The sequence below is a fragment of the Uranotaenia lowii genome, chromosome 2, assembly GCF_029784155.1.
Source record: "Uranotaenia lowii strain MFRU-FL chromosome 2, ASM2978415v1, whole genome shotgun sequence".
NCBI lineage: Eukaryota > Metazoa > Arthropoda > Insecta > Diptera > Culicidae > Uranotaenia > Uranotaenia lowii.
The window spans coordinates 2,924,241-2,951,665 of record NC_073692.1 but is presented as its reverse complement, the minus strand read 5'-3'; the positions used below and the strand labels follow the sequence as shown (position 1 = coordinate 2,951,665).

Genomic DNA, 27,425 nt, shown 5'->3' with positions numbered 1-27,425 from the left:
TCGATACGACGTCCGCCGGTTGGAGAATCCAGAGGTGAAAAGGGCATACGTTGAACAGCTAGAATCCCGAGCCTCGGAGCTGCCGACAGACGGAACAGTCGAAGAACAGTGGTGTGGAATCAAGAATGCCTTTATCACGACGAGCCATGGTACTCTCGGTAAAGTTTGTGGAAGAAGAAGTGAATGGATGTCGGATGAAACTTGGAGGATGGTCGATGATCGGAGAAAGGCGAAAGTCGGAATTGAGCAGGCATGTACCGGGTCAGCCAAAGCAGCCGCCCGCTTACGATATGCGGAGCTGGAAAAGGCAGTTAAACGAGCTTGTAGACGAGACAAGAGAGCCTGGACAAACTCCCTAGCCGAAGAGGGAGAAAGAGCCGCCGCCAATGGAGATATCCGATTACTTTATGACATTTCTCGCCGCCTCAGTGGTGCAAGGACTAATGCAAGAATGCCGCTGAAAGACCGAGCAGGTCAGTTATTGACCGATCGAACAGATCAGCTCAAACGATGGACTGAGCACTTCGAACAACTCTTCCGAGTCACGAATAGCGATGGCCAACAGAACCCGCAGCTTGAAGCGCCAACAGTAAGTCGCATAAATGGCGTCAACTCGGAAGCGCCCTCGCTGGCTGAAATAGAAGCGCCAATCAAAAACATGAAATCCAACAAAGCACCTGGGATCGATTGCATCCCTGCTGAAATGCTGAAAGCCGACCCTGCCCTGTCAGCACAAATGTTGCACCGTCTTTTCGCTGACATCTGGGATACTGCAACATTCCCGGCCGACTGGATGCAGGGTATCCTCGTAAAGGTCCCGAAGAAAGGAGACCTGACAGAGTGCGGTAACTGGCGAGGCATAACGTTGATCTGTACAACCCTCAAAGTACTCTGCAAAGTGATCCTGAACAGGATCCAGGAGAAAATCGACGCTACACTCCGACGGCAACAAGCTGGATTCCGATCCGGACGATCATGTGTGGACCACATCACAACGCTACGAATCATACTGGAACAAATCAACGAATTCCAGGACTCTCTTCTGCTGGTGTTCGTTGATTTCGAAAAAGCATTCGACCGACTTAATCATGAAAACATCTGGGCGGCTCTAAGGCGACGAGGGGTCCCAGAGAAACTAGTCCATCTCATCGAAGCACAATGCGAGGCATTTTCGTGCAAGGTCTTGCACGATGGTGTCTTGTCCGAACCAATCTCGGTAACTGCTGGAGTGAGACAAGGATGTATCTTATCACCGCTACTTTTCCTCATCGTATTGGATGAGATTCTGACTGGATCGATCGACTGTGCACCGAACCGAGGATTGCCGTGGAATCCTTTAACAATGGAGCAACTGAACGACCTTGACCTGGCTGACGATATTGTTTTGCTCGCCCAAACACAACCGGACATGCAGGGCAAACTCGACGACCTCACCGAAAGTTCCAAGGCAGCAGGTCTCAAAGTCAATGTCGGAAAGACCAAGTCGATGGAGATCAACACAGGAAATCCCTCCAGTTTCATGGTAGCTGGGCAACAAGTTGAGAAAGTGGAGTGCTTCCAGTATCTTGGTAGCCAGATAACGCCTGATGGTGGTACCAGGAAAGACATCGAAACCCGGATCACGCCAGATCTCTCTACGAACAAAAATCCGAATCTTCAACTCAAACGTCAAATCCGTATTGCTGTACGGGTGCGAAACTTGGTGCACATATGCGGTGACGACGCGAAAACTGCAAGTATTTGTAAACCGCTGCCTGCGGAACATCATCCGCGCTTGGTGGCCTGGCAACTGGATCTCGAATGAGGAACTACATCGCCGGTGTCATCAAAGGGCGCTAGAAATCGAGATTCGGGAACGTAAGTGGAGATGGATTGGGCACACGCTGCGAAAAGATGAAAACGAGATTTGCAGAGAGGCGCTTGACTGGAATCCAGAAGGTCATCGAAGAAGAGGCAGGCCCAGAAACTCGTGGCGGCGAAGCCTAGCCGCTGAAATCCGAACTGTCGACGAGAATCTTGACTGGGACCAGGTGAAGACGCTGGCTCCGGATCGTCAACAGTGGAGGTCTTTTACCACGGCCCTATGCACCGGTGGATCGGCGCGGGATCATTAAAAAAAATAAAAAAATAGCTTACAACGCGATTCAAACATTATTTTCAGATAACATTTAGCTAAAATAATTTATTTTAACGTTTCCTAAACTTTGGCGGCAGATAGCCGTGAAATTCATCCCTAAAGGGGGACGAACATCATACGACGAAGCCAAAAGCTTTCGTCCTTTATTAGTCTAAGTTCATTTCTATTAAAAGCACTTGAACGTTTAATTGATCATCATATCAGGCAAAAATGCCTTGTCCAACATCCGCTGGATGCGACACAACACGCATACCAAACAGGAAAATCAACATTAACTCTTCTGCACAACGTATTACATAATATTGAAAATAGTTTTTCACAGAAAGAATCATGTCTAGGAGCATTTCTAGACATAGAAGGAGCATTTGATAATGTCTCGTTTACATCAATAATGGATGCGGCACTACTTCATGGAGTGCCTAGTGTTATAACTAACTGGATTAGCGCAATACTAAGTAACAAGTATCTTCATTCGTCTTTAAGACAGGCTTCAATTACAAAAGTTAGCACACGTGGTTGCCCATAGGGAGGTGTACTATCACCTCTTTTGTGGAACCTATTTGCAGACGGCTTGTTGAGAAAACTCAATGACCGTGGAATACCATCCTATGGATTCGCAGATGATTATCTTCTGCTGGTGAGAGGTTTTTGCATAAGCACATTATTTGATATAATGCAACAAGCTCTGCGCTCTGTTGAACGATGGTGTTCTCATGTAGAACTTTCAGTTAATCCTCTAAAAACTAATATTGTTTTATTTACTGAAAAACGTATCACCCGCGGGGTGCGCCCTCTGCTGTTTTATGGTTCCGAAATCACCGTGTCTGATCAAGTTAAATATTTGGGTGTCATTCTTGACTCCAAATTAAACTGGTCTGATCACATCGAATTCAGAATCAAAAAAACATGCATGGCCTTCGGACAATGCCGACGTGCAATCGGGAAAAACTGGGGACTCAAACCCAAACATATTCACTGGATTTACTCCACAATAGTAAGACCAATTCTGGCCTATGGGTGTTTAGTGTGGTGGCAGAAAGGAGAAGTTGCAGCAGTTCGGACAAAACTAAATCACCTTCAAAGAATGTGTCTCTTAGGGATGTCCGGATCGTTCACTACAACTCCTACTGCAGCACTAGAAGCTCTGTTTTCTATCAAACCTCTACACTTGTTCCTAAAACAGGAAGCCTTCTCATGTGCTTTTCGTCTACAGGCAGTTGGTCTCTGGCTGTCAGGAAATATCGAAAGATCATCGAGTCATACAAATGTGTGACCTGAATTAGTTAGATTAAACAAGTTTAATTTAGCGCCAAACGATTTAACACTCTCGAGTAGTTTTCCCTATATGGGGTTTAAAGTCAAATTTCCTTCTCTTCAAGAATGGTTATCAGGTTTCGTAGAGGACCAAATGTCCTCTCATATTGTATTCTATACTGACGGTTCATTATCAAACGGCCGTGCAGGTGCAGGAATTTACTGTCACGAGTTGAACATAAAACATGCTCAACCTCTAGGTAAATATTGTACAGTCTTTCAGGCTGAGCTATATGCTATTATGTATGGAGTGCAAGTTGCACTTCAAAAGAAAATTATGTTCAGAACAATTTATTTCTGTTCAGATAGCTAAGCAGCTATCAAATCACTCAGTGCTTCCAGTTCTAGATCAAAACTGGTAATCGCATGCCGGAAAGCAATTGAAGAACTTGCTGAAGGCAATGGATTAAACCTTCTATGGGTACCCGGACATAAGGGAATTTTTGGAAACGAGTGCGCCGTCGAACTCGCCAGAGCTGGATCGGAAAAGGAATTTTGCGGACCTGAGCCGGCTGTCCCAATATCGCCATGTTGGAAAAATAAATAATCAAATAGTTATAAACATATTAAGATTTAATTTTTTTTGTTCGTGAAGTGTTGGGCAAAAAATCATAGGTAAAAATCAGTCACCAAATCAGTCACCAAAGTGTGGATATGGTTAGTGTTAAATCTCTGACTGACTTCTTAAAAAACCAGATTTGAATTTATATTTGCCTTCTGTGCACAAGAGACGAAATCTGGATTCAATTCATAATAGAAAAATCAGCATTCACTTAAAAGACATTGATAGTGATTTTTTTAAATAAATTCTGCAGATTGTAATGGAGGAAGCAATCATTCATCAACCTATGAATGTTGCATATACACAGTTGAATACAGTGTACAGGACCAACCCGTGCTGAATTTTATTTCAAAAGTCTTCCACCTTTCTCAGCGACCATAAATGCAAACTAGTATGGCGCGTTAGCCAATTAGCGATTACACTCCCTGCTTTCCGTTTGACAACGGAAACATGCCGCCTTCTTTCAATTGAACTTGTGTTTGCGTGAGTTTTCCGTATGAATGATGACAAAACCCAGAGAACAAACGTTCCCACCCTAAAGAACCAATCCCTATTGTGAACAATTCGTAACGAGTATTGGTTTTCTTGTAAAAGCAAACCTTAATAATTTTGTGTTCAAACGAAATGAAAAAATTGAGTAAAACGATGTGTTGAAGTTGGATATGTTCACCAAATAACATATTTTTAATAACAGGAAAGTAACATCAGTTCATTGAACTTCTCCAGTTCGGTCCTCCGTTCATGATGCCTATAATGCAATTGCACCAGAGAGGGTTTTCATTGACATCTCATTTGGTCGAAACAAATATCAAATTCTTCTTTTGTCACGTCCATCCCCCCTCCCCCATTCAGTTTAAAGGCTTTGGCTAACGAATTTGGCAATGGAAATTATTTATTTTAAGAGAATAGAAAAGAAGATGAATCTATTTGAATAAATACTGCCTCAAGTCTGAAACCTACCTTTTTCGTAATATTTTCTTCTTTTTTACCAAGTGTATTATAAGTTGTCTTGATATCTGTCGCACAATTTTGTGATGTGCTGAACTTGGGCTGCTAGATGAATAAATCAGCACTTAGATGAACCTATATATTAAAGGATAACCAAATAGACCCAGTATGTAAATATGTTTGAAATTTACAGCAGCAACTACCAGGTAGTGGAAGCTTGTATTATCTAGTTCCCTAACATTGTTCACTCTTCATTCAACAAGAGAAGAGCATTTCTGCTTAGGTTTTCAAACCATGAGTGATATAGGGCAAGAAAAATCGTCGAGTAGCAAGCCATCCGGTATATTAAAATCTGAATTCGGAAAATCGAGAAAACCTTCAAATATATCAGATGATTTCAAATTATCGGTATATAGTGACGATGTGGTAATTGTTTGCATTTTTCTATCATCCATTTGAGACTTTAATAACAAGCCAACATAAAATGTTCTACTAGCGTGACTACTTTTTATAAATACAAGACAGGAATAAAGCGGAAACGCCTATCGTTTGGGTGTTATCAGCATTGTGAATCTAATCATTTAGAATGGCTCCTGCTTAAAGATTGTGCTACCAGTGAGGGTGGATCAACGGTAGATTGAAAGTTGTGAAGTTGAAGAAAACAGCACATCCACTTCGCTGTTCAACCAAAAGGGAAAGTGTTGTGGCAAATTGAACACTTATAATTTTGTTTTTCTTTCATTCGTGGCCGGGGTTGGCTAAAAGACGGCCATTCTATAAGGATATAAAGTTTTCCATGCACATACAAGCTATGAGATAAATAGGTTTAACACAGCAGGTGATCATCGTAGGATATCGTTACGCTAGTTGATACCAGGCGCATAAGTGGTCAGTACTGTGCTGGCCTCAGTGGATACCGTACGCGAAAGATTCGAATCATGTCTCCTTAGAAGTGGAATAATAAGTGAAGATTTCAGAATCGTTATTTTACAATAGTTGAAACATAATTTATGTTAGTAGTTTGCTGGTGAAATCGATAAGAAAACCTTAATGAATATGAAGAATATACGGTTTTTGTGCGATATTTATATAAATATCATTATTGGATCACTTAAAAAAAAAAAAATTAAGAAAAACTAATGATAAAAAGCAGTGATGACGAAAGTCTGAAAAACATAATTACAAATGGTGGAGAGTTAAAATCTTCATATACAAAGATTGATCAACCTATTCAAAATAGGCAGTTATTGAATACTCGACCTGATATGAAATTTGATTGTGTTGACCTTAAAGCATATGGAAAGAAAACTCAATTCGGATGTGAAAAATTTTATAAAATGCTTGAAGTATGAGTGTATAAAAATTATTTTTTTTTTAAATGAATATTGAACACATATTCATTCACATATGTTCGTTTAAATAGAGGTTTGAACTAGGTCATATTTCCAAAAACTTTATTTGTGTTTCCATTGATTTATTTAAGAAGTTTGGAAAAAGCTTTTGATAAAAAAAAACGAATCAAATTTTTAAACCATTGGTAAAATTGAATTAAAAAATTGGAAATATTTTACAACTAAATATTAATCATCACAACTAAATATTAATCATTTCCAAAAACTTTATTTGTTTTTCCATTGATTTATTTAAGAAGTTTGGAAAAAGCTTTTGATAAAAAAAAACGAATCAAATTTTTAAAACCATTGGTAAAATTAAATTAAAAAATTGGAAATATTTCACAACTAAATATTAATCATCTTAGTACACTGTACTAATCTATTTCTCATTGCTAGTTGTGTAGGTTTCAAAAAGGAAATTGTGACAAAAACATTTAAAATAACCGTGCAAAAACATCGCTCAATTCGAGAAAAGTGGCCAACTTGGACTGTAAATCGATCATATTCAACCTGGTTGACTATTCTGAAGTGATGTGAATGATTTGTTTTGGATATTGTTTTCAGCTACGATGGTTACAGAGCTTCCGCAGGGTATCGAAATGACCATTTCTGTTCATAACTCTGTCGAAAAGCTACGTCCAAATCAATTGACCACCTAAAAGAAGTTGAAAAAACTGGAATATCTAGGATCTGTTTTGTCACCCTCGAAAATCGTTTCAAAAATCGTTAAACATGTCAAAAAGTTCGTTAACAGTATTAAGGGTATTGTACAAATATTTTCCAATAGTTCGTTAAGCAGTAACGTTAACTAGAACCGAAAAAAAATGTTGGTTTTTAAATGAAATTTTATTTACTCGGAAAATTTCCAGAAGTTCATCCAGACTTTGCTCGTAAAAAAAATAAATATACATAAATTCAAAACCCTCATCTGCTCTTGAGTGTCAGTATGACACTACTGGTAGTTTTGCGGCTTGTAACTTCATTTGGGTGCATCCGAATAAAAAAATCTTCTGTTAACCACAATTAATTCATGAAATTTTCAATTTGTCATCATACTTTTTTATGGGCGCTCTCGGAAAGTCCAGATAAAAAGACTCCCTATAAATCAAATCTTGAGCGTTGATATGACAATCCTCACTTCAAATCGCTATATCTCTATTGTTTTTCAACCGATTTTTACTTTATTTATTGCTACAACGGCTGTACTTCATTTCCCCAAAAACGTTTGCCCAGAATTAAAAATCTTCAGAATTTTAATCGCTAGAAAGAACAATTTCCCAGAATTGTCGTCCCCAGGCGGATCATTCCCCAAGAATTTTTTCGCCAGAATGAAGCATTTATCAGAATTTTTCTCACTAGAATAAGCCGTTGCCTTGAAAATTTTTCGCCAGAAGTACCAAACCCCAGAAAATTGAATACATTTATCCAAATTGAAATAATTTGAAAAAAAAAAATGGTTTGGTTTCCAAAAAAATTAGATTATCAAAATTTTATACTTTTGCGGCAAAGCCGAGGCAACCAACGAGGATGAAGGGTCGGAGCTCCTAAATTTGCGGGCGGCCTTAATACATTATTGGTCTAAGTCTGCCGGGGCTTCCTAGGTCTGCCTGAAGATCCCTTAGCCCTGGCTATCACGCGACAGCGTGAAGGACAATATGACTTTCAAATTCGAACGCGCAGCGTGAGAGTCGGCGCCTAAAACGATTTTGAAAAGCACACAGGCTAGCATAATATCAAAAAGTACCAAAACTTTAACCAAACTCCAAATAAGTTGGAAACTTTCAAACAAGTGTTTCATTTCACAAATCAAATTTCGAATCATTTGAAATTAAAAAAAAGTGAGTTTAAACACAGAAAAATTAAAAAAACATAAGAAGTAAAAATCTGGAATGTGTGCATTTTAGGAAATGTTTCATTCTGGAAAAAAAAAATCTGAAAAATGGTTCATTTTAGAAAAAAAAATTTTTTTTGGTTAATAGTGGGTTGGTGCATTCTTTGGAATTTCGATCTAGGAATTGGTTCACTCGGGGGTTTGATTTCGGGTATTTGTCATTCTGAGGAAAAAACATTCTGGGCAAAAGTTTTCGGGTAAACGGAATACAATCGCTACAACTATTCGCTGTTAAGTTATTCAAAGTCTAAGGAAAAAAAACCGAAAACATGCTTCGAAAAAAAAAAAAACCATCGAGCAGCTACCAAAATCACTTAGTGCTTTTAAAACTAAGCTGAAGTTAGAAGCTATATGTTATCATTTTTGTTGTTGTAAAGAATTGCTGCACTAATTTAATTAAACCACTAGAATCGGTATGAAATTTCCTTTCTGGTGAATATAATTTTATTACGAAAATCTTGCGTTTATTTATATACTCAAAATGCAGTGCAAAGCTATATTTGGGTGTTAGAAAATCTGAAAAATGTCAAATTAATAGAAAGTTTGAAAACAGCTACCTTTGAAAATTCGTCAAAGATTTTGAGTTTCGAATTTTGAGAATCTGAAGATGTGATAATGCATCAAATTGCGTCAACTTTCCATCCACTTTCTTCTGTGACTGAAACAGTAGAAAGTGGGTTCATTGATTGAAAACTACGATTTTTACACCATTTTGTACATTTTTTGTGGTCATGATTTGAAAACAATTAAAAAAAAATAGATCCTTGTGCACGACATATAGCTTCTAAATTCAGCTTTCTTTGGCACTAAGTAAATTTTTTTTTTGAGCATTTGGTAGCTGGTCTTTAGTCTTTTTCCCTAGCATGTTTTTCCGATTTTTTTTTCTCGGACTTTGAGTAACGGAGGACTTTGATGTTTACAAAGCTATAAATTTTGTGCACATCGGTTGAGAAACATGTGAGGTTTTAGTCAGGAGTGTCAAATTCACTCTACAAGAACTCTGACGAGTAAAAAATCAAGGTCGAATAAGGATTACAATGATGTTTCAAATTTATATTGCTTTCGTGAAAGTAATTGGTTTTATTACATTGTTAAATATACTTCTTTGATTTTGGCAATTTTCGTTTTCACAAACTTAAAATGCAATTTTGATATTTTTTTCGCGAAAAAATATTGTAAAATGTTAGCTCCTAAAAATAATATTTATTTATTTAAAAAATGTTTTATGCAAAAATTCGTAGCAAAATTATGTTGCATTTCTTTTTGTTTTAAATTTTATGGAAAATTTTAAAATTAACAGCTATTTTTGTCAGTTTTCTACCTCTAAAAAATTAATTTGTAGCTTTCAAATTCTATTTCAGCCTTCTTCACCTTCCTCCATATCCCCTCAACTGTCAGTCACATGGGCGTACCAGCCAAATGCAGAGAAAAAACTTGGTAAAGATGCTGATAGTGTTGAACTTGATGAGAATCGATTGAACATGCACCAGACAGGTTTGAGGTAAATGTAAAGCCTAGTGCCTAGACAAGTTTAACTTACCCATTTTCTTCAGATCACAACCAATCTTTCAGAGAATATTCTTGTAATTTTTAATACTCATTTTTTAATGTTATTTCCTTTGTAAAACATTACCAGAAGAAACAGCGAAGTGTTGGAAGACGAGGATTACTCTTCAAGCCTCAATGCTATCATCAAGAGAAAAGCTAGTATCCGCAGCAAACGTTCAACCAAGAGCTTCCGCAGAGGCTCGAGTCCGATAAGCCAAACCATGGGCACTTCTGCTGGGGATCGACGAAGATCAAGTGTATACACCACCAGTTCTGGAGAGTATGTCGATTCTAAATAACATGAATAAGATGAACTTATAACCCTGTTTCTGTTCAGAACTGCTATAACATTGGAGGACATGAAGGATGAATCAAATCAAGATAAAATTTTTGAAAATATTCGTCTTCATAAAGAAGTTCTGCAGTCAGTCAAACTTGAGCCATGGAGTATGAGAAGGAAATTAAAACTTATCAAACAAGTATGATATGACTGAAATGCTAATGAAATAAAGAAAACAATATTATTTACGAATTTCAGGCAAAAAGTTATATAACAAGACATGAAGGTGTTCTGCAAGAGCATTTTACTTCACGCACTGCCAAAAGTTTACTAACTCAATTTAACATATTTCTGGCAACGGTGAATCACAAAGTTGTTAAAATGAAAACTTAAAGAATAAAGATCGAATCTTTTCAGAAATGGCATCAATTGTTGCGAGAGCTGGCCAATCTTTCCACCTACCTTATCCCCTGGGAATCGAGGATAAAAGAAATCGAATCACATTTCGGATCTGTCGTAGCGTCATACTTTACATTTCTCCGATGGTTATTCTGGGTTAACGTTGTAATTTCCTGTTTACTTGTGATTTTTGTTATGATGCCGGAAGAAATTTACAGCGAAACTGAAAAGGTGAAATGTGACATGCGGAAAACGATGTCATACAACGAATGCAAATCAGCAGCCAACTTTACAACTCTTTGGGAATTCGAAGGCCGCTTGAAATATTCATCCCTTTTCTATGGGTAAAAGCATCGTACACATTAGATATATCTAATCGGTGCAATCAGAGTGGATTAAAATGTTGAATGAATCCTTTAAATGCAGATTTGTTATTGAGGAAGCCGTAAATTACAAACTGTTTAAAATACGGTATTTGATTTGCAAATAGGAATGTGTTCAAAAACTTAAGATTCCTGGTTAATTCCACTTTGTTTTTTTTCCTTTGAGCTAATATTTTCTTATTATTTTAAGACCCCCAAAATTCTCAGTTCTTTTTTTCGTAATAAAATAATCAAAAGTTTGAAAAACTTATCGTGTACGAAAGGATTGATAATTTTTCCATTAATTTTGTACCAAATATCTACTCTGGGAGCACCATTCGAATGATGCGTTTTTCATTTTCGAAATATTGGTTTTAGTTATTATTCTACATTCTCTGGAGCCACAGCGAGGGGATACAATTTACCAATGGCCTATTTTTTGACTGGACTGGTAGTTTATATTTACAGCTTCGTTGCAACGTTGAAAAAGTAAGCATTATAATTTATAACATCAATAGCTAACAGTAACAGCTTATCACTTCCATCGTGTGTTTTGTTCAGAATGGCGAGAAATTCACGGATGTCAAAATTATCTTCGAAAGATGATGAATATATTTTTTCTTGGAAACTATTTACTGGTTGGGATTACATGATCGGACATACTGAAACCGCACAAAACAGAACAGCATCAATAATACTCGGCTTTAAGGAAGCACTTTTGGAAGAAGCAGAGAAAAAGAAAGACACCAGAAAGTGAGTGATGATCAAATATATTTATCTTCAAATACTAAACCTAATACCAATAAACTCATCTTTTCAGCTGGAAAATTATTATGCTACGAGTTCTAGTAAATTTTATCATACTCGGCATGTTGGCCATTTCAGCATTTGCAGTAATTAACGTAGTAAAGCGATCTATGGTTATTAATGAGAAAGATTCGTGGTGGACTCGTAATGAAATAACAGTAGTAATGTCATTGATTACGTTTTTCTTTCCCATGATATTCGAAGCACTTGGTTTACTGGAATATTATCATCCCCGCAGGCAGCTTAGGATACAACTTGCTCGCATAATGCTTTTAAATCTTTTGAATCTGTATTCCCTAATATTTGCGCTCTTTGATAAAATTAACCACATGACCGAAGAACTTCGAAATATGAAACCAACAAATCAAACAATAGATGATCAATGTTACTCATCCTGTGGAAATATGTCAAGCATTGAAAGAAAAGCTTATGGTGACCTTGATATCCCATCAGCATTATACTTGTTTCAAAATAGTTTCAGTGGCAAAAACAACTGTTACGAAGTACCCGTAGATTGTTCTACTAGGCAAAATATCAACACCACATTACTAACAACCATGATAATATTGAACATCTCTACAACATTTCTACCGGAAACAGAACTAAACAATTTCCGAAGTTCTTATTTTGATAGTTCTACAACAGAACAAGCCATACACTTTATGAACTCCAACAGATCATTGAGTACGAACTTTGATAACAGTTTAGATAGCTCGACACAGGACTACGACTTCAATTACGGTGAAGAAGACGCACATTATTATCTGGAACAGCGAATGCGGAACTTGCCAAACGATATTTTTGACGATGTCCCTATCAATAAACGTGATGTTATTGGTTTGTCTTTAGAGCAATTCAACTGGACAAATTTCAGCACCCCAAACTATAACGAAAACTCCACAAGTTCCGTTGAGACGAGTTCCTACAAAATAGATGAAACCGTCTATTCAACTAGCTCAAACCAACATACAACTCCTTTTAAAAGTTACGAAAACTATTCAGAATCTTACTACGATGAAGACCCAGATCACGAGGAACCGACGAATAATGAAACCGAACAAAGCACAAATATCGAAAATGACATTACATCAGAGAGGTGTTTCGAGATCATTTGTGAAGAAACCACACCGATTTCACGTCCAACGCAACCTTCATACACAGAGGGCTTCACCATCGCTGGTTCCGGAGAATATCAAACAGCCGAACAAGAAGTGACAACAATCAACAGCGCCACTTTTACCACGGATAAATATGCAAAACGTTCGAAAAATAATAAATTTAAAAATGCCGATCTTCGCACGCTCTGTTGGGAAACCATGTTCGGACAGGAGCTTGTGAAACTTACAGTTATGGATTTGGTACTGTGAAATTTTATGTATGAAATTAGATGACAAGAAAATAATTTTAAATGTTTTTTAGCTTGTGACAGTAATATCAACATTGGTGTTGGATTTTTTGAGAGCCATTTTCGTACGCTATATGAACAGCTGCTGGTGTTGGGACCTCGAAAAGATTTATCCTAAAGTACGTGAACCACTCAAGTATAAAAATGTGTTTGTGCTAGAAACTTTTTAAAGCTTTAAATAATGATATGGATATTAGGCGTATATCCGTTGTCTTGTTTGATATTTTAAAACCTGAACTGTTATCTCTCGATTCCTATATTTCCTCCTATTTTTCCTTGTACATTGTATATCCATTTTAGCTTTTAAATCAAAGGATTCAAAGGATTCAAAGGATGTTTTTCACTTTTCAGTACGGAGATTTTAAAATTGCTGAAAATATTTTACACTTGGTCAACAATCAAGGGATGGTCTGGATGGGTATGTTTTTCTCGCCAGGACTTGCAGTGTTGAATATTATTAAACTTATCATCATCATGTATCTGCGATCGTGGACAGTCCTCACATGCAACGTCCCTCATGAAGTTGTCTTTAGGTACGGTATGCGTAGTTGTTTCGTCACCTCAAAAACAATGTTTCTATTTTATTACAGAGCTTCTCGATCGAACAATTTTTACTTCGCACTTCTGCTGACGATGCTATTCTTGTGCGTTCTACCCGTGAGCTATGCGATCGTCTTCCTGGAACCGTCTTGGCATTGTGGACCCTTCTCGAACTCTAACCGAATCTATCATCTACTTACAAATGCTACTGACAAAATTGTACCTGCAGCAGTTACCAAATATATTGTTTCTCCAGCCGCAATCATTCCTTTGCTTGTGCTTCTCATACTGATTATTTACTATCTGATTTCATTGACAGGATCTTTAAGAGAAGCTAATCAGGACCTTAAAACACAACTACGCAAAGAAAGAACAGAAGAAAGAAGAAAAATGTTCAAAATGGCAAAAACTCAAAATTGCAACCAATCAGAGAACGCTAACGGTTTATCGAATTCGTGGCACAAGGTTCTCGACTCTACTAAATTGAGAATTCATTCCACAACAAGCGAAAATAGTGAAAATGAAAATACTGGATACAAACACCGTGAATTTTTGCAAAGAATGATGAAGAAAGCTTTGCTTAAAGAACAATACAACACAAACGAAACACAACCAAGTCAAATATTGGCAGAAAACATCAACGAGTCAACCAAAAATGATCAACCCGATTTGTCAAACGAAAGACCAATGGACAAAGTTGAGAGTAAGAAATCTCGCCACAAAAAATCCTCGGCTATTCTGTGCAACGAAAACGATCTTGCAAAGAAGACAACGAAATTCTCAGTTTTAAGGAGTAAAACTGAAACCTCAGAATGGGTTGAAAAAATACCAGTCATAACAATAAGTAAAACATCAAGTGAAGAATGTGTTATTGATTCAGACGTTGATGATCCTGGTGAAAATATGTAAGAAAGTGTATTGCTTCATAATACTCATTTCACCAATCGAATTCAGTTGAAGTGTAGGAGGATAGTATTGATTGGAATTTGCATTGGAAAAATATAACTCTATAAATCATAGGTCAACCGCGAAATTTGAGCCCAATCGGACAACGTTAAGGGTTTGAGCAACGAGCCTGAATTCTGTATGAAATTTAAGAAAAATTTAAGTTCGGGAGAAGCAACTAAAACTAGATTCCATTAATCATTTTGTTCTTTACATAACACAACAAAGGAGGATAAAATCGTCTTTTTTTATGACGAATTATCAATCATTTTATGTTCAGTATGTACATATCATCCAGCTTTTTGTAATCATAGCTTTTTGCATAATTTGGCTCTTAAGAATTTCAGGCTATCTTCGAACCGACATCACCTTAATTGAAAACCCGTTTAGGGTGAAATGTTTATCATAATTTAAGTTTGAAGGAAAAATCATTTTCAAAAGAAATTGGCTGGTAATGAAAAATGCTTTTGGTGAAAAACCATTTTTTAATGCTTCTCCCAAAAAAAAGTCTCAAGCTTGTAGAGCAACCCCTTCTTGTTGTCCTATCGGGCACAAATTTAAGTTTGAAGGAAAAATCATTTTCAAAAGAAATTGGCTGGTAATGAAAAATGCTTTTGGTGAAAAACCATTTTTTAATGCTTCTCCCAAAAAAAAGTCTCAAAAATTCAAGCTTGTAGAGCAACCCCTTCTTGTTGTCCTATCGGACACAAATTTAAGGGCACGCCAATGATCAATTTCCTCCCTAATGGAGCTTTTACGATAACCTGACGTGGTCGAGAAGCAACGTTGCCATTCTAATTGCTAGCACAATTGTGAATATTAATCAAAATAATATTGATCTACTTCGAAGGGAAGTTTTTGCTTGACTGGAATAAAATGTACTAACTTAAAACACGTTTTGTCATATACGGAAGAAATTCAAAGGAGATCATGTAACTATGACTATGAATACCTTGATTATTTATGTTAAAATATTTTAAAGGGATTTCTACTCTATATTGATCTACTTTGAAGGGAAGTTTTTGCTTGACTGGAATAAAATGTACTAACTTAAAACACGTTTTGTCATATACGAAAGAAATTCAAAGGAGATCATGTAACTATGACTATGAATACCTTGATTATTTATGTTAAAATATTTTAAAGGGGTTTCTTTTGGATAACACTTAAATTTTTCAGAATACTATTTTTGTTGAGATTTCTATATCTTCTTATATATAAAAATGAAGGCGTTTTCTTTGTAACACCATCACGTATAAACGGACGGTCGGAATGAAGTGAAATTTGGTATCCGAAGGTTTTTCGGGTCAGAGATGGTTTGTATAATAGTTAATGAATGATTCTGAAAGAAATACCAAATTTTTTGCGATTTTTATGTTAAAACGGCGAACTACTTTTTTTTTGATATTTTTCACTTGCACCCTTCTGATCCCAAGAATGACACTTGCACCCCTCTGATTCCAAACAATATGATCGCATCCTTTTGGAACCTGTATGTAACGAATATTTTCAGTATACCACTAGCTGTTTTGTTTTAGTTCACACATTTGATTTTCTGCGTTTTCGGGCTACAAATTTCCTTGCAACTCATAATGAACGAGGTTTGCAAGTTCCACGATCCTAATTCCCAGAATTTGTTGAAAACTTCCAATCTCTCTTCTTCTTTAATAGATACACAAGAATATCTGCATTAGGGTGTCCCAAAATTGCATAACTTCTGGGAATCTGGGGGCTCACCCTCCAAATGGTAGATTAGGATGTGCAGAACAAATTTTTGTATGGGGCCGACTAAAAAAATTAATGTTTAGAGGTTCCGCAAGCGCGATCTTTGAAAAAATACCACTTTCAAAAGATTTGATTTTAAATAAATTCTGAGTCCAAAAATTTTCATAAAATTTATATATTATGACTATGACTATGAATACCTTGATTATTTATGTTAAAATATTTTAAAGGGGTTTCTTTTGGGTAACACTTAAATTTTTCAGAATACTATTTTTGTTGAGATTTCTATATCTTCTTATATATAAAAATGGGGGCGTTTTCTTTGTAACGCCATCACGTATAAACGGACGGTCGGAATGAAGTGAAATTTGGTATCCCAGGGTTTTTCGGATCAGAGATGGTTTGTATAACAGTTTTAAGAATCTCACTTTTTATTGAAGGGGCGTCCCCATACACAATTATCTCTTCTTCATATCTTCTTCTTATATATAAAAATGGAGGCGTTTTTTTGTAGCGCCATCACGTATTAACGGAAGGTCGGAATGAAGTGAAATTTGGTATCCGAGAGTTTTTCGGGTCACAGATGGTTTGTATAATAGTTTCGAGAATCTCACTTTTTCGACTTTCATAAGGACGTTTAAATAAAGGTCAATCCTTTAAACGATTTATTTTTTTAAAAGTAAAACGAAGTTTACCTGGTCAGCAAGTATGTGTATAAAGACTTTAGTAATGCCGATGGTGTGTCAACTGTAGGTAGGTATTAAGATTTTTCAGAAACTTTCAACCGAAATTCGTTTTAATTTGTTGATATGTTTTCGGCATGTGCCTACATTGTCTTGATTGTGGTGTTTTTAAAAATGATTTCAAATGTTTTAACAAATTCATCATTTACTTTCAAACAAATAGGTTTTATAATTTTTCTTTTAATTTCATACCTTTGAATTTTATTCTTCAGAATCTAACCAAGTACCTTCGATAAATCGTAAATCGTTTTTTAACAATTTCATTATTGTCGCAGTGATTTTATAGATTCAATATTAAAATTTTTAATGAGCCTTAAAATGCATTTTTTAATAATTTAATTGATAATGTAATTTTAAATAAAAAACACCACAGGGTTGAAGCCGTTCTTATCAAAGTTGTCACTCATTGAAGTCAACAAGTATATTTTGGAATTGGTAATTTCAACCATTTTTCAAATTGGTATCAAAACTGTTAATAAATTGCAAACACAAAGCTTTAGGTTATTTTCTCTTAGAAACCGTCTTGATTTGTGAGAAAGTGAGAACCTTTCAAAAGAATCGTTCTTATGACCTAAAACCCGTGAAAAATAAAGCCGTGTTTGAAATATGGAGCTAAACGTGTAGGAAATACCTCAGTGTATAGTAGAGTGTCTGTCCCGGGATTTCCCGGTCGGGAATTCCCGGGAATTTGAAAAATTCGGGAATTCCCGATTCCCGGGAATCATAGTTCCATTCCCGGGAATTCCCGACATGTATGAAATTATTTCTCTAGAAAAGCTTGATAGCCTCCGGAACCATTTTTATTGTCCTTTTAGAAAATTTAGTCATACTAAACTCATTCAGATATGCCGATTCCTGTGGCAGTTGACATTTTGCAGTCATTTCGTGCATTTTTTTGTTCATTCAAATACATAAGTTTAAAAGGATTATATGTATTTTCACACCTTTTGATTGAACGAAAACCCACCACACTTCGAAAAATATATGGAAAACGCGCAGCAGGTAGGCAGTTTATGTTTTCTCGAAAGTAACATTTATACACTTTTTTCCCTCTGGCTTTGAAAGCCAGCTGAATTTTAAAACCTCAAAATGAAGAGCGAATATGTAAAGTGTTAAAAAACGGAATAAGGGGAAATAATTTATAATTAAAATAATGCATGAATGAATTCTTCATTTGACTTATTCAGGTTATTTTATAGTTAATTTGACTGTTTTTAATTTATCATTATTGAAAACAGTTTGATTTCTTTGATTAAAAATAAGTGAAAAAAACATTATACGGTGTAAATTTTGAACAAATTATGGGTTTGTATGCTATATTTGAATCAAAGTGCATATATATTACATGTTTTTGAACATTTCCCGGGATCCCGGGAATTCCTGGGAAACAGGCCATCAGATTTCCCGATTCCCGGGAACAGGAAAATGGCCGGGAAATGGACACTCTAGTGTACAGCGATTTTCCAAAAACTTCTGTCATTAAAATAATAAATCGATTTTCTCTTTTTTTTTTTTGCATATGAGTTCCTTGGAGCTTAAGGGGTATGAGCGCACATAAATGAAAGCTAATTTTGAGAAAACACTGTTTTAAGTTTTCGTGTTGCGCTGTTTTTCAAATATTTTCCAAAAAAAAAATTTCGTTCGAACTTAAAACTATGAAAAATTAATTTATAAAGCTGACAAATTTACCAAATAGATAAAGTTTGAAACCAAATTGATCATTTTTGCACTTATACTTCTTTGGCTCTGAGGGTCTCATACTTTAATTTTTTCTCACACATTAATTAAACAACAGAAATAATAATACCATGAATTAACTCGTTTCAATCCCAAACATATTTTTCAAAAATATCCACGCATTTACCTTAAAGGGTTAAAAACTTTGTAATTACCATTAATGAAAAAAATAACAACCACAGCATTCAAAAACCCCTTTTGACTCCTCTGTCGAAACCGTATTGAATTGGAAAATCACAAAGCATAGTATAGAACATAGACAGACCAGGCTTCACTGGAGAAATATTTCACCAATGCTACCCGTAAATTCACCATTCAAGTGTTTTCATTCTTTGCCTGAGAAGCATGCTTGAAATGCTTCATCCCACAACCACCAACGTAATCCGTTTGTCTTATGCTTATGAGTCTCTCCAAAATATGCTTCTGCTCAAGCAAGATCATATGATCGCGCAGATGCTAGGTCGGCCCAAGGCGTATGTCAAAATGAAAATATTCTCGCGTAGTATGTGTTAATCTCTGCTGCAGTTTTGGTTCAAGGTATGTAAAAAACTACATAATTTAACACATTGACAGATTCGAAGAGAGTTCGAGGAACGAAGCATATTCATTTCCAAAACAGCATTCAGTTGCATTTTAGTATTCGCTCGGGTCTGAGGTTCGCTGAACAGTCGAGGTAAACTCTTGTTAATATTATTTTTTTTAGTTAGTTTTTTTTTTCAAGTCACTTTATTTTAATGACTGCATAAGTATAGCACCTTTATTTATCCTTGTGGAACTACAATAAAAAGATTACTGGAAAGTGTTAACATTTAAATTGATGATTATTCAAACGAATCTGATGTACGGTTGAGCTCAACATTATCTCTTAGTTGATAACATTTTCAAATATTTCCACTATCGCTCGATTCTTAGAAGCATGTGGATCGAAATTCATACTATAATAAATTTCGTTCAACGGGAATCAGACAACGTTAGTTTTCATATAATTATTAATTATTTTTTGATGACGTAATCAAAACTCCAAATAAAACTGCTCACATTGTATGCCGTGATATCATGACTTTTTTCAGATTTGTTCTCCGTCGTGATTGTTTAATTTAACATATGCGCGCAATTTTGTATACCCAAGGAACACCATTTAAAACGCTATGAGAAAACTACGGAAGCTATCTTCAGAATGTTTATTTTAAGTCGATCTCCTCTTTCTTAGTTTGTATTGGTGTGAAAAGCACATTTCGCTCCACCCAATGTACATCGAGATCTGTTGCAATGATCTTCAAACATTGATGGTTAAAAATTGTCTTACATTATTGCACAAACATTGTTTTTTCACAGAAATTATTTTCCATAACCATGAAGTAGGACGAAACTAATCATCATTTAGTAGTACCGAGAAATAAAGTTGCGAATACAAACGAAAACCAGCGAGATGATGCAGCTAAGAGTGAATGTACCAAAGATACTAGTACACTTTATGCTAGCCTTGAACATCCTAAAATCAGAAGTAGCATGGGCCAGTGAAAACACTCACTATCAACCACCTCTGGAGTGTTATGATCCCTACGGCAGACCACAGGTATGTATAATTAAAATTTATTCTTACTACTTTCAATCTACTACTTGGAATGTTAAGACATGTGAATAGAAAATGGCGACTAGTGCTGCTTACTGGACACTTGCCTCATTAAGAAAGCAAATGAAGTCATACTTTAATTGTTTCAAATCATTTCGTCCTCTGTCTAATGATTCCATTCATATCAATTGAAAAGAACACCGATGCCGGTCAAATTACTTACGCACTGCTTAGTGAAAGACTTGATAATCAAAATTGTTGCGAGCAAGAATGGGGCTAGTTAAGCCGGAAGCATAGTATTGCCATTTGATAACGAACGAACCCTTCTCACATCATTCATTGGATGTGTATTATAAAGAAAAAAAAATTATATTGCCTTACGTTTTCAGCGTTGTGTTCCTGAGTTCGAAAATGCTGCATATCAAGTAGAAATTGAAGCTACCAACACATGTGGAGAGGATGGAGATATCAACTTTTGTGTTCAGACTAATCGGAAAAGTTGTGACGACTGCAGGAGAGGCCAACATGCGCCGCATTTCTTGACAGATCTGCATGATCCATCTAACCCAACATGGTGGCAATCGGAAACTATGTTTGAGGGCATTCAATATCCCAACCAAGTTAATCTTACTTTGAAGCTAGGTAAATCTTTCGACATAACGTACATTCGACTGGTGTTCTACTCTCCGCGACCTGAATCATTTGCCATCTACAAACGGGTTACTCCCAACGGTCCATGGATCCCGTATCAGTATTACAGTGCCACCTGTCGAGATACCTATGGGCTTCCGGATTCCGTCTCAGTGATGAAGGGTGAAGATGAGTCCCGTGCCCTGTGTACCAGCGAATACAGTGACATCTCACCACTCCATGATGGCAATATTGCCTTTTCATCTTTGGAAGGGCGTCCGAGTGCTTTTAATTTTGACCACAGCTTAGAATTGCAGGTACACTCTATTTACTTCAGTGAGTAGCAATTCGGGACTTATTTTTTAACTTTATTTTAGCAATGGGTTAGTGCCACTGACATTCGTATAACACTTGATCGTTTGAACACATTCGGTGATGAAGTATTTGGAGATGCACAAGTATTGAAATCGTACTTCTATGCTATAACGGATATTGCTGTCGGTGCTAGATGTAAATGCAACGGTCACGCCAGCGAATGCATAACAAGCACTAATCCGAGCGGACAACGAACTAGAGTGTGCCAATGCCAACATTTCACTGATGGTCCAGATTGTGAAAAGTGTCTACCATTCTATAACGATGCTCCATGGGGACGGGCAACGACCAAAAACGTTCATGAGTGCAAACGTAAGTGATAACTGTTTACCTCTGCCTTGTATGCCTTTTTCCGAGTTTATGTTGCGACTTGAAAATTCAGTTTCCATATATGACAGCTGGAAGCTGTAGCCAGTTTTTTGCCCCATTAAGCATCGTTGCTTCGTTGCTTTTCTGCAAATATGAGCCATTCCAGGTTTAGACTGCCGGCTTGTAACAATGAGAAAGCTGTACTTAGTTTTGATCATTTCTTTGTTAATTTTTGGCACTGAACAATATGTGTTTACATATAAACACAAAAAGAAACCTATGTCATCGCTATGGACCGTAACAAGTTGTAATTAAATTCGATGTTTTTTAAGCATTGCGTCCTATGTAAGATATTAACCATTTTTGTTTCTCCCATTTTCAGCATGTAACTGTAACGGATATTCAACCAAATGTTTCTTTGATCGTCAATTGTACAATCTTACTGGCCATGGAGGTCACTGTATCGATTGTGGTGCAAACCGTGATGGACCAAATTGTGAACGGTGTAAAGAAAATTTCTTTATGCGCGAGGACGGATACTGTATTAACTGTGGATGTGATCCTACTGGATCTCGGTCACTTCAATGTAATGCTGAAGGAAAGTGTCAATGTAAACCGGGTGTTACTGGCGAAAAATGTGATCGATGTGATAATAATTTCTATAACTTTGGCCCACATGGTTGTCAACCTTGTAACTGTGATGTGAGAGGCTCATTTGATAACACACCATCGTGTGATCCAATCAATGGAATTTGTTCGTGCAAAGAAAATGTTGAAGGACGCCATTGTCGAGAGTGTCGCCCGGGATACTTTAATTTGGATCTGGAAAATAACTTTGGTTGCACACCATGCTTCTGTTACGGACATACTAGTGAATGCACAAGTGCTACAGGATATTCGATAGTGTCTACCACTTCCAACTTCAACAAACATAAAGAAAAGTGGGCTGCTGTTACTGCATCAGGCCACTCAGTCGACGTTAAATATAACTCCAAAACTCAAAGCATCGGAGTTAGTGCTCAGGGTTATGAACCAGTTTACTTTACAGCACCAGAAAGATTCCTCGGTGATCAGCGGGCTTCATATAACAGGCTTTTGAAATTCCGCCTGCAGCTTGCAGGCCAAACTCGTCCAGATGTCAGTACCTATGATGTAATACTCCAGGGTTCTAATAGCAGCATTTCGCTGCCAATTTTCGCACAAAATCAACCCATGCCTGACGACGAGTACAAAGAGTTTGCCTTCAGACTTCATGAACACCCCGAATATTCGTGGCAACCATCAATGTCTGCACGAGGTTTCATGTCCATTTTAAGCAATCTTACAGCAATCAAGATTCGTGCTATTTATTCGGATTACGGTGAAGCCTTTTTAGATGACATTGAACTTCAAACTGCTCATCGCGGTGCTGCCGGGCGACCTGCAACTTGGATAGAACAGTGCACATGTCCAGAAGGATATCTTGGCCAGTTTTGTGAGTCGTGTGCTCCAGGATACAGACACAATCCAGCTCTCGGAGGACCATTTATGCCGTGTATTCCTTGCGACTGCAACAAGCATGCGGAAATATGTGATTCAGAAACCGGAAGATGTATCTGTCAGCATAACACTGCCGGCGATACATGTGACCAGTGTGCCAAGGGATATTATGGTAATGCGTTGGGAGGAACACCATATGATTGTAAACGTTGTCCATGTCCGAATAATGGAGCCTGTATGCAAATGGCCGATGATTCAGTTATTTGTTTGGAATGTCCAGTTGGATATTTTGGTAAGAATATCGAAAGTCTTTCACATTTAAGCCATCTCTTAATGACCGGTAATTGTAGGATCAAGGTGCGAATTGTGCTCCGATGGGTATTACGGCGATCCAACCGGTGTTCATGGATCAATCCGTATGTGTCAACAATGTGACTGTAACGGTAACGTTGATCCAAATGCTGTCGGTAATTGCAATCGAACAACCGGTGAATGCTTGAAATGTATTCATAATACAGCTGGTCTGCACTGTGACCAATGTTTACCAGGTGAGTGATACAGTCAGCGTCGACCAGAAATGATAAGATATGAGTTAGTGTTAGAAATCAACCCCGTCGAACAGTTCGAAATGGCAAAAATTTATGTCAGCTACATTGCAATTTTTATCTTTATAAAATATGGACAAAGTAAATGGATCAGATGAATTATATCATAAAGTAATTTCAGGCATAACACCTTTGAAATATTCTCATTTTAATCAGGTCACTTCGGAGATCCATTCGCTTTGCCACATGGAAACTGCGAGGAGTGTAGCTGTTACCCAAGAGGAACCGAACAAACTGAAAAGGGAATTTCGATTTGCGATTCTATCAATGGTAAATAATTCCATACGCTTTGGATCTACATTTGATTTTGCAACAAAAATTATGTAAATTTTCAGGAAATTGTCAATGTAAGCCCAATGTCGTCGGTCGGAATTGTAATGAATGTAAGCATGGCTTTTGGAACATCATTTCCGGCAACGGATGTGAAAGCTGTAACTGCGACCCGATAGGCAGTTTTAACGCCTCTTGTGATACATACACGGGAGAATGCTACTGTAAACCTGGCATTGTTGGTAAAAAATGTGACAAATGTGCTGCAGCTCATTACGGATTCTCTCTGGAAGGATGTAAGTCTTGCGATTGCGATCCTAGTGGCTCGAAGGGCTCTCAGTGCGACCAGTATGGCCAGTGTCCTTGTAATGACAATGTTGAAGGTAAACATTGCGATCGCTGTAAGGAGAACAAATATGACCGCCATCAGGGTTGTTTGGACTGTCCTGCGTGTTATAATTTGGTACAAGAAGCAGCCAATGAACACCGTGCAAAGCTTGCAAATTTAAACAAAATCCTACAGGACATTCAATCAAAACCAATCGTTATTGATGATAACGAGTTTGTCTCTAAGCTGAGTGCCGTACAGGATAAAATTAATATTTTAGTTGAAGATGCCAAAAGTGGTTCTGGTGGTGGTGAGAAAACCCTCAATGAAATGCTCCAAGATTTGGAGAAACGTTTAGAAGCAGTCCGAGAATTACTGAACAAAGCTGATCAGTCACAAGAAACTACAGATTATAAAATAAGCAAAGGAACACGCAATGCCACAATTGCCAGTTCGCAGATTCAAGAGGCTCGTCGTGAATTGGAAAGTGCAAATGATTTGCTTCAAACTGATGGAAACGCCGCTCTTCACAAAGCGCGCGAAAGTTCTGGTCGTTTAGGAAATCAAACGAATCAAATAAGTGGTATTTCTAGAGACGCTCGTCAGTATGCTGATCAGTTTAAAAAAGAAGCAGAGGATAATAAGAAACAGGCTCAAGAAGCATTAGAAAAAGCTACCAAAGCGCACAATTTTGCCAAGAGTACAATCAATCTACAAGCCAATATAAGCGAAGGTTTTAGAGCAAATATATCAAGCGAAATTCAACAAGCAAAAGAAAAGTTGAGCACAGTGTCAAAACTCACCGAACAAGCCTTGTTGAAAGCGAATGAGGTATACGACGAAGCTCTATCTTTGTTCGCCGCCGTCAACAGCGTTGAACCCCCTAGTATAGATATTGACCACATTAAGAAAGAGTCCAATAAATTCAACAAAGAGGCCGATAAAATAACCGCTGACCTGGATAAAACCATCGACGATCATTCGGCTTTGCTGACGGATGTAAGCGAAAATATTGAGCTTGCCAACACATTGCTTGAACGGTAGTTTTTTTTTATTTATACATGCTATAGCATCTAGCATAACATATTTTCTAAATAATTATAGCGCTGAATCTCAAAAAGACGATGCTGTCAAAACCGTAGAGGACTTAGAATATGCCAAAGAGTTGGCTGAAAAGGCAGTTGCTGAAGGCGATGGTACTCTGAAGAAAGCCAATTTCACCTACCATACTCTATCTGGATTTAAGAATCAAGTAGAAGAATCCAAACAAAAATCAGCTGATGCCTTGGAATCGGAACCAAGTATAAGAAGGCAAATTGACAATGCTATCGAGCTGATTAAAAACTCAGAAGCCGTAAGTACATTTCAGTCACAGAATAAAAATTTTATTGAATCATTTTGTACTTGCAAATTTTTTTCTTGTTAAATGTCATTTTAGGCCTTGCGGAGTGCTAATCAAAATGCTGTTGAAGCTCGTGGTAATGCTCAATCAGCACAAAAGAAATATGCAGAAGAAGCATCCAAGGTACGATAGACATACATGTTGGATAATCTTTTTTTTTATAATTTTTAGGTTACGATTTTTATCAATATCATCTGATTATTTCATAAGACTGATATCAAACGAGTTACCTACTTCTACCCTTTCAAAACAATCCTTTTTACATTACTCTCTTAAACAAAGTTGTACTTGACTCCATCAAATGATATTGAAGATAATGATATGTTAATGTGTCCTTTCATCAAATGTGTCAGTCTTATGATACCTTCTAAAGGCTCATTTACAGTTCTCGTGAAAATGAACGTGAAAAATCTTATTTAGTCAATAACTCAACAACGCGCCTAAGCTATATTTTGTAACATGTTGTAATCGATGGGAAATGGTTGATGAGAATCCAACTGGTCTTGTCATTTAAATCTTTTAGAACTGTTTTTATTCCGATTCCTCTGGCTTGATGCAAATTCCACGGTGAATACCGGGGGAATCGGAATAAAAACAGTTCTGGGAGGTTTCCAACCACAAAACCAGTTGGATTTCTATCTTTCAACCATTCCCCATCGATTCCACCATGTTGTGTCACGTTTTGACAAAGTAAGATTTTTTCGCGTTCATTTTAACGAGAAGTGTAAACCAGGCTTTATACTGAAACTGTTTTATCAGCTGGCAGATAACATCAAAAAAAGAGCGAATACCACCAAAAATACGGCTCGCGACTTACGACATGAAGCTGATCAGTTGAATGGAAGGTTGGCTAAAACTGAAAATAGCCTTGCAGAACGAGAGGCAAGCATTCGTAAAGATTTCAATCTCACAAAAGAAGCTAAGGAAAAGGTAGGACAAGCACAGCTAACCTCAAACGAAGCTAAATCTCAAGTGGAAAAGGCAATGAAGGAGGTCAAAGCAATTATCGACGAGTTGGCGGATTTGAGAGACATTGATGTAAAGTCACTAAATGCTTTAGGTAATATATATAAACACTTCTATAAACTTATTATTTTTTTTACACATTTTCTTACATTTATTTTAAGATGAACGTCTCACTGCTGCCGAAAAGGAATTGGAAGATGCCCAACTCACCAATAAACTATATATTTTGAACGAATCGAAAAACATTCAGACTCAAAATATAAAAAGTTATCAACGAGAATTGGCAGAGTTGGAGGCTGAAGTTGCAAATATCAAAATGATCGCTGATTCGCTTCCACCTGACTGCTATAAGCGAACACGATTAGAACCATGAAGAAATAATCTTCAAAAACATGCCTCAAATTCTGATCGTTTGACTCAACCTGGAATTTATTATCGAAACAACGAACAAATATGAAAGTCGTATTGAAAACAAAAGATTATTTTTACCAGCCAGTCAATGAGTTCATTTCCTTATGTGCCAATTCATCAAACTTACAAAATTTAGCTATAATATTTCTAGACATTATATTAAAACTAATAACTGGTGCTCTTTAACCCAGTTACTTAACGCAATATTTTATTATATGCTCTTTTCGAATGTGTTTGCCAATAAATCAAAGCTCGAGTAAGAACATGTGTTTATGGTTTTTTTTTGTATTGAAATCCTTTCCCATTATCGCTCAATGATTCATTTTATCTTTATAAATGT

At 36.9% G+C, this 27,425-nt stretch overlaps 2 protein-coding genes across 6 annotated transcripts; both read left to right on the top strand.

Moving 5' to 3' along the window:
* Nucleotides 1-5,215: 5,215 nt before the first annotated feature.
* Nucleotides 5,216-15,559, top strand: LOC129748378 (transmembrane channel-like protein). Of its 4 annotated transcripts, none has more exons than XM_055742980.1 (12): nucleotides 5,216-5,387; nucleotides 9,608-9,747; nucleotides 9,883-10,074; nucleotides 10,132-10,273; nucleotides 10,333-10,434; nucleotides 10,492-10,817; nucleotides 11,214-11,324; nucleotides 11,397-11,588; nucleotides 11,656-13,000; nucleotides 13,062-13,166; nucleotides 13,399-13,580; nucleotides 13,638-15,559. In XM_055742980.1, the coding sequence occupies exons 1-12, from the start codon at nucleotides 5,256-5,258 to the stop codon at nucleotides 14,494-14,496; spliced, it is 3,828 nt and encodes a 1,275-aa protein (XP_055598955.1). In that variant the 5' UTR covers nucleotides 5,216-5,255; the 3' UTR covers nucleotides 14,497-15,559. The 4 variants fall into 4 exon arrangements, with proteins under 4 accessions (XP_055598955.1, XP_055598958.1, XP_055598956.1 ...); XM_055742983.1 differs by lacking the exon at nucleotides 5,216-5,387 and adding an exon at nucleotides 5,635-5,799; XM_055742981.1 differs by lacking the exon at nucleotides 5,216-5,387 and adding an exon at nucleotides 5,635-5,849.
* A 3,808-nt stretch (nucleotides 15,560-19,367) lies between these two features.
* On the top strand, nucleotides 19,368-27,348 carry LOC129746427 (laminin subunit gamma-1). 2 transcript variants are annotated; one of them, XM_055740075.1, is made up of 12 exons: nucleotides 19,368-19,410; nucleotides 20,073-20,313; nucleotides 20,700-21,257; nucleotides 21,318-21,627; nucleotides 22,007-23,395; nucleotides 23,454-23,651; nucleotides 23,865-23,978; nucleotides 24,044-25,346; nucleotides 25,411-25,660; nucleotides 25,745-25,831; nucleotides 26,468-26,768; nucleotides 26,836-27,348. In XM_055740075.1, exons 2-12 carry the CDS (start codon nucleotides 20,167-20,169, stop codon nucleotides 27,045-27,047), a joined length of 4,869 nt encoding a protein of 1,622 aa, XP_055596050.1. In that variant the 5' UTR covers nucleotides 19,368-19,410; nucleotides 20,073-20,166; the 3' UTR covers nucleotides 27,048-27,348. The 2 variants fall into 2 exon arrangements, with proteins under 2 accessions (XP_055596050.1, XP_055596049.1); XM_055740074.1 differs by lacking the exon at nucleotides 19,368-19,410 and having other exon boundaries at nucleotides 19,958-20,313.
* Nucleotides 27,349-27,425: the final 77 nt, after the last annotated feature.